The sequence below is a fragment of the Conger conger genome, chromosome 10 (genome assembly GCF_963514075.1).
Source record: "Conger conger chromosome 10, fConCon1.1, whole genome shotgun sequence".
In the NCBI taxonomy this organism is placed as follows: Eukaryota; Metazoa; Chordata; class Actinopteri; order Anguilliformes; family Congridae; genus Conger; species Conger conger.
Window position 1 is genome coordinate 24900313 of NC_083769.1, and position 17847 is coordinate 24918159.

Here is a 17847-nt window from a genome sequence, read left to right on the forward strand (position 1 = left end):
AGATGATTCATTTCCACCAAGAAGGAGAAGTCAAAAAAAGATTCTCAACTGCCTATTATATACTGTGTTAACACAAACTCTGCACACACACAAACACACCATTTATGAAAAAAGATTTACAGAAATGGATTGTATCAAGAAATTGCACAACATGGAATGAGAGCCGGTGTTAACATATGTGCAACCTGTCCATTGTACAAAACTGAAATCAATAGCAGAGCTACGCTGTGTGTTGCTACAATATGTCTTGGCTGCAATGCAATTGCCTTGTTGATGTACAACAAAGTAATAATCCCCCCTCCCCCATTTCTTTCCGCAGCCAAATTGACTAAATAAGAATCTGAGGTAGATGTTATAAATAAGTGTTTATGACTTAACATTTTTCATTGTTAAGAAACAACACCAGAGCATATAAAATCATTTTATAACATGGTTAATGGCAGGCATTTATATAGCGCCTTTATCCAAAGCACGGTACAATTGATGCTTCTCCATTCACCCATTCATACACTCGATTGGCTGCCATGCAAGGCCCAGACCAGCTCGTCAGGAGCATTTGGGGGTTAGGTGTCTTGCTCAGGGACACTTCGACACAGCCCGGTCGGGGGTTCGAACCGGCAACCCTCCGACTGCCAGACAACTGCTCTTACTGCCTAAGCCATGTCGCCCCCCATGGCTGTATAAAAATGTATTCAGTCCTTCAAAAATCCAAGGCACACTTGACCTTGCCACACAGCACACTATTTGAAAACCACTGCCTGAAAATGTGGGGAATATGTAGCTATAAAAGGGCTGTAATTCCTACACACACCTTTTAATACCTTTAAATACCTTCAGAGCTGACAGTGCTTTAATCTCATTAATCTTCATTGTTATTTTTCCAATCCAATATGCTAGAATTCACTGCCAAAACAACCAAAATTGTGTCACTGTCCCAATACATTCACATTTAACTTGACATTTAATATGTTTTAAATAATTTTGTTATCATGGTTTATGTTGTAGTCCCCATCATCTACATGGAGAGTATCCTGGATCCAACCTGCCCAGGCCTGCCCTTTGTTTTGTTTTAAATGTAAATGTAAAAATATTTTCTGACTGCCTTTTCTGGATAGCAGTGGCTTCATACATCCACTGAGCACTGGTCCTTTTGCTCTCAAAACAGTCTCAATTCTTTGTGGAATGGATTCCATGACATGATTGCCTCCCACAATTTCTTCAGATTTGTCTTCTGTTCTATCACATCCAAACCACAAGGTGTTCTTTTGGATTCAGATCCGGTGACTGGGAAGGCTGCTGAAGAACATCGAACTCATTGTCATGTTCATGAAACCAGTCTGAGATGACTTGCATTGTGACATGGGGCATTATCATGCTGGAAGTAGCCATTAGAAGATGAGTACATTGTGGCCATGAAGGGGTGCACATGGTCAGCAACAATACTCAAATAGTATGTGGCATTCAAGTGATGATTAATTGGTATTAACAGACCCAAAGTTTGCCAAGAAAACACCATTACTCCACCGCCACCAGTCTGGAATGTTGACACAAGGCAGATTGGCTGATTCGATAATCACGTGAATAATAAAGTGCTCAGTAAGTGTATGTTGCAGTACTGTGGGTGCTACGTTGTGCAGTAGTTACATTTATGTGACAGTCCTTTTCTAACAAAATGGTGTACATTTTAATCCCATGTGAGGAACCTGTGCTTCCCTGCATTGCTGTATAACTGCCCTTTCTCTGGCTAATGCACTGCTGTTTGCCCCTTCAGAGCACCCCAGAGTCAGGCTGATCCACAAGCCATGCACTGAGACTGGAGAAATGAAGGTGAGCTGTCTGGCCACGGGCTTCTACCCCCGACACATCAACCTGACCATGCTGAGAGACGGGCATCCCATCCCAGAGGAGGAGCTGATTCTGGGGGAGGTGTTACCCAATGGAGACGGGACCTACCAGACAAGGAGGACCCTGAGTATCCGTTCAAAGGAACTGAGAGAGAGACATCATTACACCTGCTCTGTCACACACCTTACACTGGACAACAAGCTGGACATTAACTGGGGTAATTCAGATAATCATATGCTCTGCAACACATTATTGTAGACTCATTGGGATAGAGTGGAAGAATTAATTAATTCATTCATTATCCTTACCCACTTATCCTGAATAGTGTCGCAGGGGGGCTGGAGCCTATCCCAGCATACATCACAGGGCACACACACCATTCACTCACACACTCATACCTATGGTATATTTAGACTCTCCAATCAGCCTAACCTGCATGTCTTTGGACTGTGGGAGGAAACCGGAGTACCCGGAGCATGCAAACTCCGCACAGAGAGGCCCTGGTCGACCGGAATTCGAACCCAGGACATTCTTGCTGTGTGGCGGCAGTGCACCATCCGTGCCACTGAGTGGAAGAATATTTTGCCCAATTATTTTTGTTAAGACGAAGGCTCAGATGTTGCAGTCATCAGTTCCCTGGCTGTAGTGCTGGTTCTGGTTCTTGTCTTTACCATCCCTGTATTTGTCATCTGTAAGAGGAGATGCAGAGGTGAGAGGCAATATTCATGGGGATGTCTTGAATGGAGAAAGGGTGAAACATTCTTATCTTGATCATTTTGTCTTTTTGCGGTCACTTTGTTTCCTAGACCTCCCTGAGAATTGACTCTGCATCCTGGCTGCTTGCTAAAGGTAAGTGAAAAAGTATTGCACTTATCTTCAGCAGTGTTTACAGTAGAATATGCTCTTCTGCCCCTTTAGAAGATGTATCACTAATAGTTTGTCCTCTCAGTTTCAGAGTCAGAAGACACAGCTTCACGCTCCTCTATCTTCATGCCACAAGTGCAGGCTATTATCTGTACATCAACATATAGGCAACAGCACCTCTTTTTCTATTTCACCTGTCAAGTTCATTTGTATATAATGTACATGCTGTATATATATTAAAATATATAATAATATAAAAGATTATAGGAAAGATGTGAGAGTGTGGGTGTGAGAGTGAGAGTGAAAAAGAGTAGGAAGGCGAGTCGGCTGTCCAGCCAAACGGAGTATCCAGGCAAGAAGGGTCTTCACCAGGGAGGTGGCCAAGAACCCAACGGCCACTCTTACAGAGCGTTGGAAGTGGAGATGGGAGAACCTGCCAGAAGGATGACCTTCTTAGCAGCACTGCAGGCCTTTATAATAGAGTGGCTAGGCACATGACAGCTCACTTGTACTTTACAAAGCAGCTGAGGTCTGAGAGAATGAGGACATATTCTCTGGTGTGATGAGACAAAAATAGAAATTATATAAATGCGAGATTCCAGTTTTAGATTTTTAATACATTTGCTAAAATTTCTAAAAACATATTTTCACTTTGTATTTATGGGCTATTGTGTGTCGATTGATGGTGAAGTCCGGCTATTGTACTGCTATAACAATTATAAAAAAATATACATTTCATGATTTGTGTATTCATAATGTTAATATACACACAGTTAAGTAATTTGCACGTTCAGAGAGATTAAACATATTGCTATAATATTAATATTAATATTAATTAATATTATAACTAAAGTGTATTGAAAGCAAATTATATAACTTTTGATAAAGCAACAGGATATGGTTTGCCAATCATATGTATGCAGAGTTTAAGTTACAAGTTAAAATAGTTGCTGCTGTAGTGGGTAGTCAACCGAACATGCTTGTTAGGTGGACTGGCCATCAGTTGGGGGTATTGATGGGATTGTAAATTGTATTTTATCCATTTAAAATTAAATCTACTACACAATAAAGTGTGCAAAAAGTGAAGGGGTCTGAATACTTGTACCGTCTATATCTACTGTACACGTTGTGATATTTAGTAGGTCAATGTCAAGTCACATTTATTGATAAAGCACATTTAAAATGACTACTGCGCTGTACAATTTCTACTTACTATATAGACACATACACACACACACACACACACACACTCAAATATCAATTAAAATTGGCTGCCATGCAAGGCACCAAGCAGCTTGTCAGGATCTGTCAGGAGCAATTGGGGGTTAGATGACTTGCTCAGGGGCACTTTGAAACCCTCCAACTGGCAGATGACCTATCTTGCCTCCTGAACCAATGTTGCACCCGTGACAATCCCCATGATAAGATTCCATGACACTCTTTGCAAAGAGTTGGGGTTTCCTGGTGTCCTGGCTAAATTCCAAACCTGGCTCTTTCAACCTGCCACCTAATCATTCCCTCAATCAATTTGTACAAACATTATCCTTTGCCTCTCTACCTCAGCTAGTGCATGGTGAGTGTTCTGGTGCAAAATGGCAGCTCTGCATCACCCAGGAGGGTGCTACACATTGGTGTGGTTGCCACGAATTTCCCTCAAATCACTAAAGCGTTGGAGTGTCTAGAAAAGCACTATATAAAATGTCATGATCTGTCTATAAATAGTGTCATCTCCTGTGCCATATTCCAGGGGTGTTCTTTCTGTTGTGATGAGATTAAAGGTGAGAATCGTCTTAAGAGCTGCACAGTCATGTGGGAGGAGCTTCAGGTGTGGGCAAACCTAACTGTTGGCAGAGAAACCGGTCCACTCCAGTCCAAGCGGAGGCTTTGTTTGTTGTTTTTACATTACATTACATTATATTATTGGCATTTGGCAGACACTCTTATCCAGAGCGACGTACAACAAAGTGCATACCCATAACCAGGGATAAGTTCGCTGAAAGACCCTAGAGGGAAGTACAATTTCAACTGCTACCTGTACAACAAAGATAAGGGCCATTTTTTTTTTTTTTTTAACAAAGAAACAAACAAACAGAGCAAAAGTGACCAAACTTAACTATCCAACCACTGCTTACCTAGCCAACTAAAAATACCGATACACAAAGCAAGTCACAGAGACAACAACTAAGGTTCACAGGGAGGTAGGGAGGGATGGGGAGAGGTGCTGCTTGAAGAGGTGTGTCTTCAGCTTGCACTTGAAGGTGGGGAGAGATTCTATAGTTCTGACCTCAACGGGGAGTTCGTTCCACCACCGTGGAGCCAGAACAGACAGTAGTCGTGAGCGTGAGGTGGAGGTTCGGAGAGGGGGAGGTGCCAAGCGGCCTGTGGAGGCTGAACGAAGAGGTCTGGCAGGGGTGTAGGGTCTGATGATTTTTTGCAGATAAGCTGGAGAAGACCCCTTAACTGCTTGGAAGGCTAGCACCAATGTTTTGAATTTGATGCGAGCCATGACAGGCAGCCAGTGGAGGGAAGTAAGCAGGGGGGTGACGTGTGAGTATTTGGGAAGGTTGAAGACCAGACGAGCTGCTGCATTCTGGATGAGTTGGAGGGGTCTGATGGCGGACGCTGGGAGGCCAGCCAAGAGGGAATTGCAGTAGTCCAGGCGGGACAGAACCATCGCTTGGACCAGGAGCTGGGTCGAGTAGGGGGTGAGAAAGGGCAAAACTGTCAAAAGATAATATATTCTCTCAATATTTAATTAGATATGGTTCTTTCAGATTAAGGTTTTTACTGGAGTAAACATGTGAAAGTGAAAGTGTGAAGCTGTTGTGGTATTTCTTATGGGCTTGTTTTATCCTCAATATTCCTGACTCTTAGTCGTCATATTTGAGTATTGCTCCTCTAATCTGTGTCTACTGTATGTCTCCAAGAGGCAGAGCTGGAGAAGGAGCCTAATTTATTGATTGGTGGACATTGGGATGACCTGTAATCAAGTGTGCGTGTGAAGGCTGGCCAGGAAACAGCTGAGCAGCCAAGTGTCCAATTACTTTTGTTCCCCTAAAATGTGGGCAATATGAATAAAAGGGCTGTAATTCCTACACACAACCTGATATGGATTGAAATACCTTCAGAGCTGGCTGTTTTAAATGTGAATTCTGAATGCCTTTACTGGATTTCAGTGGCTTTGTATAATGCAGTGCATGGGCGCTTGGCTGTGCAGTTTATAGATTTACATGACAGCCCTGTAGTTGGTTATGCTGCCAGCCAACTACTCTTACCTGAATCAATTTTCAAAAACATTGGTCTTTGTCTCCCTTGCTCGGCTGGTGAGTGAGTCTGGCTCAAAATGGTAGCTGTGCATCACACAGGAGGGGGCTACACATTGGTGGTGGTTGAGGCGAGTTTCCCCCAAATCACTGTAGAGTGTTTAGAAAAGGACTATATGAACACATTTGGAGGGATTTCAGGCCATTCCTCTATGCAGATCCTTGCATGATCCTTCACAAGTCTCAGCCTTGTGGTAGAAGCAACTAGATTGTCAGCCAAACTGGCCTGATACTTGATGGAGTCCATTATACCGTTGATCTTAACCTAGACTTTTGGAATTAAAACAGCCCCAAAACATAACTGATCCACCACCGTATTTCACCGTGGGTATGAGGTGCCTCTCCTTTAATGCATCTCTGTTTCAATGCCAAATATGCAGAAGAATTATTAGACCAGAAAATTAAATATTATTTGTCTCCCCATGCACCTGAGATCCTTGAGGGCCAGAATAGTTCTCCATCTAGTCCTCCTTGTCAGGGCCAAAACAGGCAAACTGAGCCCAGGCCTGCACATGTGTGTCATACACAAAGGAGATTGTCAGCAATGCTACCGGTATTTTTTCAGTTCACACATTTTTTCAATTCCAGTATCTTGAGGCACAATGTTAAAATGTTTAGAAAATGAATAAACATGATATTCCTTAAAGGATATCATGTTTGGTGGGTTATTTTTGACAATTGCACACATGTTTATGTTTATAAATTACGGACCCCTTAAAGTACCCTTGGCCATCCCCTGGTATAGTTCTAGAATCGCCTCTGACTGTAGGAACATATCTGTGTATTTAGTTGAATGGGACTACTTTGCTTTTTTAACAAAAATCCAGTTAATAACTGACCTAATGTTAAGTCTCCTCTTGCCTTAATATGCCAGTCAGTCAGTCGTGACTTTTGTGCCTTTCGCTTATCAGTTTCAGTCTGAAGGAAACCAAATAGGGGCAGGTGAGAGCACCTGAGTGTAATCGGCTAAAGGTCCTTGTTTACAGGAACCCGGGACTGAGTTTGGGGTGTTGGCTTTTTCAGACGTTATGGAGGGAATAACAGCACTTCTTATTCTTTCACTAGCTGCAGTTGTTAACACAGGTAAAAGCTTTAGCTATCCATGTACTTGATGTATTTTCTCAGATGGTATAGCCTACATAGTCATTGATTCACAATCGTTTAAATCTAACCAGAAGCACTAATTTAGTTGAAAGCAAACTTCGCTCTTGACAGCAGTCAGCTATGTTTGTGGGAAAAGTAGGGCCCTTTTCATGGGAATATCAGCTGAAAATGTTTTAAACACAATGCTTGTGTAATTCAGAAATTACAACATTAAAACCTCAAGCAGATCTTGCTTCTTAGGCGATTAAACTAAGAATTAGTGGTGTGGCACATGAGCTCTAGAATTCAAATTGTTCTTTGTATAATAAGCTTGTGCAGTATTTTTATAGACTTTTGAATAATTTAATGTAGCCTATTAAATACAATTGCCATTTTTGGAAGATTTTGAAATCCCATAACTCCAAATGCATGCAGTAATAATTCACTGTGTTGGTGCCGTGTACACTTGGGCTGTTGTTCTCCAAGAATCTAGTGGTTTTTCCTGAAAATAGTTTGAGGTTTAGAGATGATTATATAATGACTGTTGCCATTCAGGAGGATACTTGGGTTAGTGTTCTTCAAGAATGTCATGGTGTTTCCTGAAAATAGCCATTTAATTGAATAGTATATATATATATATATATATATATATATATATATATATATATATATATATATATGCATCCCATAATTCCAATTCTTACTGTAAAATTCTCAGTATCCATGGCATGTCTACCTAGCATGGCGTTTTTCACTAATATTTGTTGAATCAGATGCACAATCTCAGCCCATCTTACATAATAGGTTCTCCTCCTCCACCTCAGTCTTCCTTCACTGCTGATGACTTTGCTGATTTTTTCGATGAAAAGGTCACAGACATCCGCAGATCCTTTACAACCACTGCCCCCCTGACTGTGCCTTTCCCCCCCTCTAGGCCCATCCCTTCCTTTTCCACTTTCTCCCCCCTCACAGACTCTGATGTTTCTCAACTCCTGCTCTCCCACCGCCCTACAACCTGTGCCCTTGACCCTATCCCCTCTTCTCTTCTCCAGACTATCACACCTGACATTCTCCCATTTGTCACCTCCCTTGTCAACTCCTCCCTGTCTTCTGGCTGTTTTCCAGCATCCTCCAAGAGGGCCCACATCACTCCGCTGCTAAAAAAAGCCTACTCTGGATCCCTCCATCATCCAGAACTCCCGCCCGGTATCTCTTCTTCCTTTTCTTTCTAAGACCATAGAACGAGCCGCTTCTACTCAACTCTTCTTTCTTTTCTAACAACAACCTGCTAGATCCCCATCAGTCTGGCTTCAGATCGGGCCACTCAGCAGTCAGTGAATCACTTCATGCCTCCCTCTCCTCTGTCCTCATTCTTCTAGATCTCTCTGCTGCCTTCGACACTGTGGATCCCTCCATCCTCCTGTCCGCCCTATCAGCAACGGGAATCTGTGGCACAGCCCTGGACTGGATTGAGTCCTACCTCTCTGGTCGCTCCTTCCAGGTTGCCTGACAATACCCAACTCTTCATCTCGTTCCCACCTTCTGATACACAAGTTTCAGCCCGTATCTCTGCTTGCCTGAGTGACATCCAGAGCTGGATGGACAACCACCATCTAAAGCTCAACCCAGGTAAGACTGAAATGATATTCATCCCTACTAATACCTCTCCCCATCTGGATCTCTCCATTTCTCTCAGGGATACCACACTTACGCCATCACCCAGTGCAAGGAACCTCGGTGTGGTGATGGACAGCAGACAGTCCCTCTCCGAGAACATTGCAGCGGTGACCCGGTCATGCAGGTTCTTCCTATACAACATACGGAGAATCCGCCCCTTTCTCACCCCCTACTCGACCCAGCTCCTGGTCCAAGCGATGGTTCTGTCCTGCCTGGACTACTGCAATTCCCTCTTGGCTGGCCTCCCAGCGTCTGCCATCAGACCCCTTCAAATTATCCAGAATGCAGCAGCTCGTCTGGTCTTCAACCTTCTTCTTCAACCTACTCACACGTCACTCCCCTGCTTACTTCCCTCCACTGGTTGCCTGTCATGGCTCGCATCAAATTCAAAACATTGGTGCTAGCCTTCCAAGCAGTTAAGGGGTCTTCCCCAGCTTACCTACAAAAAATCATTAGACCCTACACCCCTGCCAGACATCTTCGTTCAGCCTCCACAGGCCGCTTGGCACCTCCCCCTCTCCGAACCTCCACCTCGCGCTCACGACTACTGTCTGTTCTGGCTCCACGGTGGTGGAACGAACTCCCCGTTGAGGTCAGAACTGTAGAATCTCTCCCCACCTTCAAGCGCAAACTGAAGACGCACCTCTTCAAGCAACACCTCTCCCCGTCCCTCCCTACCTCCCTGTGAACCTTAATCGTTGTCATTGTGATTTATTTTGTGTATCGGTATTTTTAGTTGGCTAGGTAAGCAGTATTTGGATAGTTAAGTTTGGTCACTTTTGCTTTGTTGCTTGTTTATTTGTTCATTAAAAAAAAAATAAAAAAAATAAAAAAAAGGCCCTGGTCCTGATCTTTGTTGTACAGGTAGCAGTTGAAATTGTACTTCCCTCTAGGGTCTTTCAGCGAACTTATCACTGGTTATGGGTATGCACTTTGTTGTACGTTGCTCTGGATAAGAGCATCTGCCAAATGCTAATAATGTAATATGTAATGGAATGAGAAAGTTGAGATACGAACACAAATGTTCCTGCATGAGGCTTCAGTTCTTCAAATTGATTGTAGTGCCAGTACAGTAAAAGTCAACTTTGAATATTCCGAGAATGGTGTGAAAAACAAAAAACATCCAATGAGCAGCAGTTCTATCGGCGAAATATATATACTGTATGTGTGCGTATTTAAACTGAAAAAAATTAATTGCATAGCATTGACCAATGGCATACCATCCATTTGCCAAAACCTAGGTTTGGAAAATGGCAGGCCAAGTGTACATGATTCATACAACAGTTCGGGGCCACTCATAATTGGTACTGAATTCTGTTAAATCACTCATTCAAGAACAAATATAAGTGGTTCTTGTAAGTGGCACAATTTTCCTAACTTGAACTTGGTAAGTTTGAGTGCCTGGTGCTGAAAGCCCTGAAAAACAGGCCTACGAATTTAGTGCTGCATGTGCAGTACATGTTTCCAGTTGTATCGGGAAGTCCTAAGAATGTAATGCAATACATATTTCTGGTGATAAAACAAATATTCTCCTCCCTTCACAACTTTACTAATGATTGTTGATATGTTTCTCCACAGGGTCACACTCTATCTGGGCATTTGCAACATTCATACACGGACAGACCCAATTCCCAGAATTCAGTGTAGTGGTTATGCTGGATGATTTTCAGGTGCTATACTATGACCGCAACATAAAGAAACTGATCTCTCAAAGCCAACCAATCTCAACAAATGTTGTTGAAGATGTCATCATTGGAGGTGCAAACATTGTGACAGAAGACATGTATAATTACATGGGAAGTCCAGCACATCATGTAAACCTCCTCTCCAATCACACTGAAGGTGAGCTGAGTGCAACATCCAGATGTTTGACATGTACTTGTTGGTCTTTTGAATGCAGATGTGGCCTGAACTGCCACATTATAATTCATCAAAGGGCAGTGGTTGCTCAGGTTTCCTGTTTGCTCAGTCAGAGGAGTGTTCAGAGATGGGGTGACCCTGAAATCAAAATTAAATTGCGAAAAAAATAAAAATCAGGCGTAAAAAAACATTTGACAAAAGCTACATCTTAGAATTGCAGTTGACGCCAATATGCAGAATACCATAGTTACATCTACATCTGCAATAAAAAGGACAATAGCAGGGCTGAATAAATCTGCTAAATGTAGGGTAACAGTACATTCACAGAAATCGGTTGTGAGACAGAGGGTGTTAAAAGTGTTTCTTTATGAATTACTATTTCAAGTTTTGGTTTTGGTCATTTTCAATAGATGTTGCACGCACCACCCATTAAGTTGTATAGTATCCTTTAGACATAGACACAATTCCTTCAGAGAAAATGACTCACTGAGGTGGGTACTAGACTATAGATGTTCCAATTTAATTTTTACCAAAGCACATGAAGAAAGTTGGTTGATGCTGGAGACTTGAGGCTTATGTGGCTCTTTTTCCTTTTTGTTTTGAAGGAGTTCATGTTCATCAGAAGCTGGTTGGATGTGTGCTGGACAATGACAAGTGGAGTCCGGTCATGATGTGGGAAGCTTATGATACAGTGATACATTTTGACATGCATAATCGCACAGTCAACCCTTTATGGCCACAGCTTCTGTGGACCGTAAAGAGAACAATGACACATCTAATGGATTTTACAAATGTTTATCAGCCTATTTGTTTCCAAACACTGAAGTACTATCTGGAGAAAGTAAAGAATGTTGTGCTTAGAAAAGGTAAATGTTGTAACCTTCCTCAAATACCTGACCAAAGCTCATGCCATGTCCTTGATACCCTCATTAACGCAGGCATAACCAGGCATAACCAGGCATAACCAGAATAGGCTTTGTTCATTTTGATAATTCTTTAGCAGAGCTGCATCTGTTAATATTATCAAAGTCTTTATTTGGCATTTTATTTAGTGGCTTAATACCTGCCATGAATAATGTATGTTCATAATTATTGTATTATGACACAACTCCCATAACCTGCGTAGAAGGCTCTCTATGCTGGGTGGCATAGCACTGACTTACCATGACATTTAAAAAAATGAAATGAGTCCATTTGGCGCACACAGCATTTCCAAGGACAATACAAATTAAACTAAAACATGATCAGCACAGATACATGACACTGTCTTTATGGGAACATATACGCCTGCATTTAAAAAAATTGATGATAAGGATGAATTTCAGAACATTTACAATACGTTAAAAATATGGACAAGATGAAACAGCAAATTTACATCCACCAAGTGAAACTGAAAAAAAAAGAAAAATCTAGAATCAATAGACACATAGCCTCACAAGAAACAGCTGAGCAGCCAATTGTCCAATTTACTATTTGTTACTAAAATGTGGGCAATATGAACAAAAAGGGCTATAACTCCTACGTATGGATTATGGATTGGAATACCTTCAGAACTAATAGTCTGCACTTTAACCTCATTTAACTTTGTTCATTTTCCAATCCAAGTCCAGAGCCAAAACAACAATAATTGTGTCACTGTCCCAATACATTAGCATTTAAATATGCATTTAATCAGTTTTAAATCATTTCGCTATCATGGTTTATGTTGTAGCCCCCATCATTTACGTGGGGAAGATCCTGGGTCCAACCTATTGCAGGATTATTGGTTTTGTTGTAAATGTAAATTTTTTTCTGGCTGCCTTTTCTGGATTTCAGTGGCTTTGTATGATGCAGTGCTAGTGGTACTAGACTGTGCAGTAGTTACATTTACGTGGCAGCCCTGCAGTCGATTATACTGTATAAGGCCAAGCTCCCATCATGGCAGTGACCATCTTTCTAACAAAACGGTGTATATTTCTCACCAATGTGAGAAATGCACTTCCCTGCATTGCTGTATAACTGCCCTTTCTCTGGCTAATGCACTGCGGTTTGCCCCTCCAGAGCACCCCAGAGTCAGGCTGATCCACAAGCCATGCACTGAGACTGGAGAAATGAAGGTGAGCTGTCTGGCCACGGGCTTCTACCCCTGACACATCAACCTGACCTTGCTGAGAGACGGGCATCCCATCCCAGATGAGGAGCTGATTCTGGGGGAGGTGTTACCCAATGGAGACGGGACCTACCAGACAAGGAGGACCCTGAGTATCCGTTCAGAGGAACTGAGAGAGAGACATCATTACACCTGCTCTGTCACACACCTTACTCTGGACAACAAGCTGGACATAAACTGGGGTAATTCAGATAATTATATGCTCTGCAACACATTATTGTGGAATCATTGGGACAGGGTGGAACATTGCTTTTCCAGTTTGAAGTAGAACGTCATGGCCTGTGTATCATTTATTTACTGAGTATCTAACTGTAATGCTCTGTTTTACAGAACCAGAGGGAGGCTCAGATGTTGCAGTCATCAGTTATCTGGTTGTAATGCTGCTTCTGGTTCTTGCCTCTACCATCCTTTTATTTGTCATCTATAAGATGAGATGCAGAGGTGAGAGGCAATATTCATGGGGATGTCTTGAATGGGGAAAGGGTGAAACATTTTTATCTTGATCATTTTGTCTTTTTGCAGTCACTTTGTAGTTTCCTAGACCACCCTGAGAATTGACTCTGGATCCTGGCTGCTTACTAAAGGTAAGTAAAAAAGTATTGCACTTATCTTCAGCAGTGTTTACAGTAGAATATGCTCCTCTGCCCCTTTAGAAGATGTATCACTGATAGTTTGTCTATTTAGTTTCAGAGTCAGAAGGCACAGCTTCACGCTCCTCTATCTTCATGCCACAAGTGCAGGCTATTATCTGTACATCAACATATAGGCAACAGCACCTCTTTTTCTATTTCACCTGTCAAGTTCATTATTCTTTGTATATAATGTACATGCTGTATATATATTTAAATATATAATAATATAAATGATTATAGGAAGGATGTGAGAGTGAGAGTGTGGGTGTGAGAGTGAGAGTGAAAAAGAGTAGGAAGGAGAGTCGGCTGTCCAGCCAAACGGAGTAACCAGGCAAGAAGGGTCTTCATAAGGGAGGTGACCATGAACCCAATGGCCACTCTTACAGAGCATCGGAAGTGGAGATGGAAGAACCTGCCAGACGAATTACCATCTTAGCAGCACTCCAGGCCTTTATAATAGAGTGGCTAGGCACATGGCAGCGCACTTGTACTTTGCAAAGCAGCTGAGGTCTGAGAGAATGAGGAAAAATATTCTCTGGTGTGACGAGACAAAAATAGAAATCCTTGGGCAGAACACCAGGCACTGCTCATCACTTGGATACTAGCATCAAATGGGCTTCTATAAAGTATTGAATTAAGGGTCTGAATACTTATATAAATGCAAGATTTCAGTTTTTGATTTTTAATACATTTGCTAAAATTTCTAAAAACATGTTTTCACTTTGTATTTATGGGCTATTGTGTGTAGATTGATGGGATTGTAAATTGTATTTTATCCATATAAATTTAAATCTACTACACAATAAAGTGTGCAAAAAGTGAAGGGGTCTGAATAATTGTAGCCTCTATATCTACTGTACACTTTATGATATTTAGTAAGTCAATGTGAAGTCACATTTATTGATAAAGCACATTTAAAATTACTACTGTGCTGTACAATTTCTACTTACTATATATGTACAAAATAAGAACACCGCTATCATGTTTTTTCACTGTCTACTCCTGGAAATTCCTGCGTTTACCGCTCTAGCCCTCAAGAGGAGAAATTGGAGAAATGTGGATTGCGGATTTAATCCTGGCCGATTGCAGTCAGCTGCTTGAAGAGCTTTTTAAGTCTCTTCCTGGTACTGCTCTGAGCTTTGGTGTTTCAGTTTGACATGTTCACAGAGCTGTTAAGGTATTAAGGTAGCAAGGTAGCCAGACAGATAGAGAGTTTTAAGACTGAATTGCTTTGAATCTTGAGAAGCATTCAGTTAAAAAATTTGAAATTAGAAATAGAGAAGTTTAGGTACCTAGTTTGTTTTTCTTTGGGTTGGTTAGTTCCCGAGAACCTATTCTAGTTCCCTATTTTTTGTTCTGGGTTCCACTTCTGTTTTTAAGTGTAAAACCCCACGCTAACCCAATGACGGAATTTAGCGAGGGCCGAAAGGATTCTCATGCTTGTCCTGGTGTTGCTGGAAGAATATTAGTTGAATTAAATATGCAGAGAGTCTAGATCAGCTAATGAATTAACCACGTTACAAAGACAGTAGTACCACTCTGCCTTCCGCTCTTTACTGGTCTGGGCTGACCAAGAATCTCCACAGTAGGGCCAAGGCATTTACCTTCATTATCTGACTCCATTTAAGATATCATTTAGGAATTTGGGTTTGAAACATACGCGAACCTCGAGAGTGATTACACTCGACTCTTACCTGCGCCCCCATTACTCAATATATGCTCCTGGGATTAGTATTATTGCTGAATCTCAGTTCGGCGGAGAACTCAGAGGCTGAGGGTCTAGCCAACACATTACATGCAGTATTTTGACATGATAGTTGCAAGCCCAGGTCGGTGTGCATTTAGAGGGTTCCTTGACTGGAACCGGTGTAGAAACGCCCATGGGTTCCCTTCGCATCAAATTACAAGAGCCATGCACCACCAATCCTTTCTATGGGCTGAACCTGGCTGCCTTTCCCAGCTTGGAAACACCACTAACGTGCCAAGCTGCTGATCAGTCGCTCTTTGGTCAATATTGTCCCCCTGAGTATTCAGTCGTAATTTAGGCTGGAAAAGGTACAAGATGAATTAGAGTCATGGAGATCACACAAGTTACAAACAAAATAATTTATTCGCAGACAGGTAGGTTATTAGTTTTGGAATACCAATAGTCAATTACAAAATACACAAATTAAGAATAGAGATAGAGTAAATAATCATACCTAGCCTGCTTTGGCTACACACAAACACAGAACCTACATATAGAATATGCATAGTGGGGTTACGGTCTTCCCTATACATACACACACGTAGAATATGCTGTGCGGGAAGTCGAATGTGATCTTCCTGATACTTACATACATTAGACATGTTGTGTGGGAAGTCGAATGTGATCTTCCCAGATTGGTCTGTCTCTCTTGCTTTTATGCCAAATCATATGTTTGAACCAGGCGGCAGTGCCATAAATCAACCTGGAGGGGTGGTCAAATCTGAAATTTAGACCCCCACCCTTGGGGGTTGTTAAGTAGGGAAAATGAGATAATTACCAAGAGAGGACATGCAGGTTTTCCATTTGGTATGAAATGTATCTCATCCGATTCCTTGATTTTACCGGATCACATCCAACCCAAACAGATTACCCTTATGTTTTATTATGTTGCAGTTATCATGAAACTTCCCTCCTGATTATCCATTTTACATGCAATTCCCGTTACCATTACACAAGACATAATGCAATAATACAAGGATCACATGGGCAATGTTTTCAAGGTTTTATCAGGTCTATCTCAACAGCAGTTTTGAATATTTAATCCAGGTGAGCAGTCACCGGTGTAATGACAGCAGTGCCCAAAAGAGGGCACTGTGGCATTGTCCGGAGTCTTTCTCCTTGGAAGTGACCAGGTATGGGATCACCAATGTTCTGGAGGATTCTTTTCCCATGACTTAACTGCCCTTATATATGTTCCCCTTATCTCCTTCGGCAGCGATGGCCTGAACCTCCCCCGCGGGGCAGCATGAGGAAGTCAGCGGTGAGTGCCCTGGAGCACTGACTGCGCACTGACCCCACCATTACACACATTATATGTGCGTGCGTGCGCGCGCTTGTGTGTGTGTGCATGCGTGTGTGCGTGCATGTGTGTGCTTACATGTGCATGGGTATATGCATTTCTGCTTAATTTGGCTTATCGTTTAAATTTGCACACCAAAAATGACCGTTGCATCTTATTTCATGAATTTCCTTCTTATAGCACCAAGGAGCATAGTCAAAAATGCTTACATCTGGATCATTATTCTGTACTTTGCGGTCTGATATAATTTCCCAGCAACACTAGTGCTTGCTACCCCATGATACAGTACATATCTGCAGGTAGCATTGCCTGAGGAGGGACCTTTCAGACCTCGTCTCAGTGGATTCCAGCGCCCCCCTGTGGTCTGCCAGGCTCCTACAGTCTGAAATGCTCTCTTCTGCTTTATGACTGTGCAGTTCAGCTGCCGTACTGTACAAATGAAAAGGACTGTAAAATGGATGCTTTGGGAGAGATTGCTTATTATCTACACTCGGGGCTTAAAATATGACCGCAAATAAACGTGAATTAGAATGAGCAGTTCCTGTCATTAGCAGGTAGGGCCACAAAGCCCTGCGGGAGCATGAGCACGTTGAGTAACCTTTATTTCGAAATGAAAGGAAGTAATTTTATAAGTGTGCTCTGACCTTCAGTGCTCTGTTATCAGGCTTTCGTATTGAGCCGGTCTAATGCACACAGGTCTTTCTCTTTGGGACATAAATCCTGATAAATAGATCATCTGGCCTCAGAATAACGATTGCAATAATGTTTGCACAAACAGGGCTCTTGTTCAGAGTGATTCAGCCTTGGGCGATGTGGTTATCCAGTGAATTGCATTCAGCAGTGCACGCCCCCGCCCGGGTCTATCGTGTCTCTCAGTGATACAGAACCCATGACAGGTCAGCATGTTCCTACAGAGAGCACAAATGCAGTTTCTTCAGAAAGGTCCATTGTGACTGCACCTTATCAGGGAGTAGCAGAAGGATACAACGCAAACAATGGAGTGACTAAGGAGAGCACTAAATCCAACATTGAAGACCAGGATGAAGATGAGAATCTCAACTCGGTAAATGAAGCATCAGATCCCTGGACATGATGAAACAGCTGTTGGGCCCTTGAGCAGGGCCTTTGGCCCTGCGTTGCTCCAGGGGAGGACTGTCTCCTGCTTATTCTAATCAACTGTGCGTCGCTCTGCATAAGAGCGTCTGCCAAATGCCAATAATGTAATGTAATGTAAATGCTCGGTGTCCGTGTCTGCGTCTGTGGTTCCATTTACTCCTAATAACAGCATATCAATAAGTTTTTTATTCCTAATAACAGCATATGAATGAGGCTTTTACTCCTAATAACAGCATATCAATAAGGATTTT

At 42.2% G+C, this 17847-nt stretch overlaps 1 protein-coding gene and 1 pseudogene across 1 annotated transcript; one reads left to right on the forward strand and one right to left on the reverse strand.

Annotated features, from left to right (window-relative positions):
• The window catches only part of LOC133139505 (signal peptide, CUB and EGF-like domain-containing protein 3), a 370116-nt pseudogene that overhangs the window by 9301 nt on the left and 342968 nt on the right, over nucleotides 1-17847 (reverse strand).
• LOC133138557 (MHC class I polypeptide-related sequence B-like) lies at nucleotides 1822-16407 on the forward strand. The gene is given in 5 exon segments (XM_061257422.1): nucleotides 1822-1972; nucleotides 10371-10634; nucleotides 11258-11518; nucleotides 12693-12983; nucleotides 16397-16407. Coding segments are annotated over 5 exon segments (978 nt in total).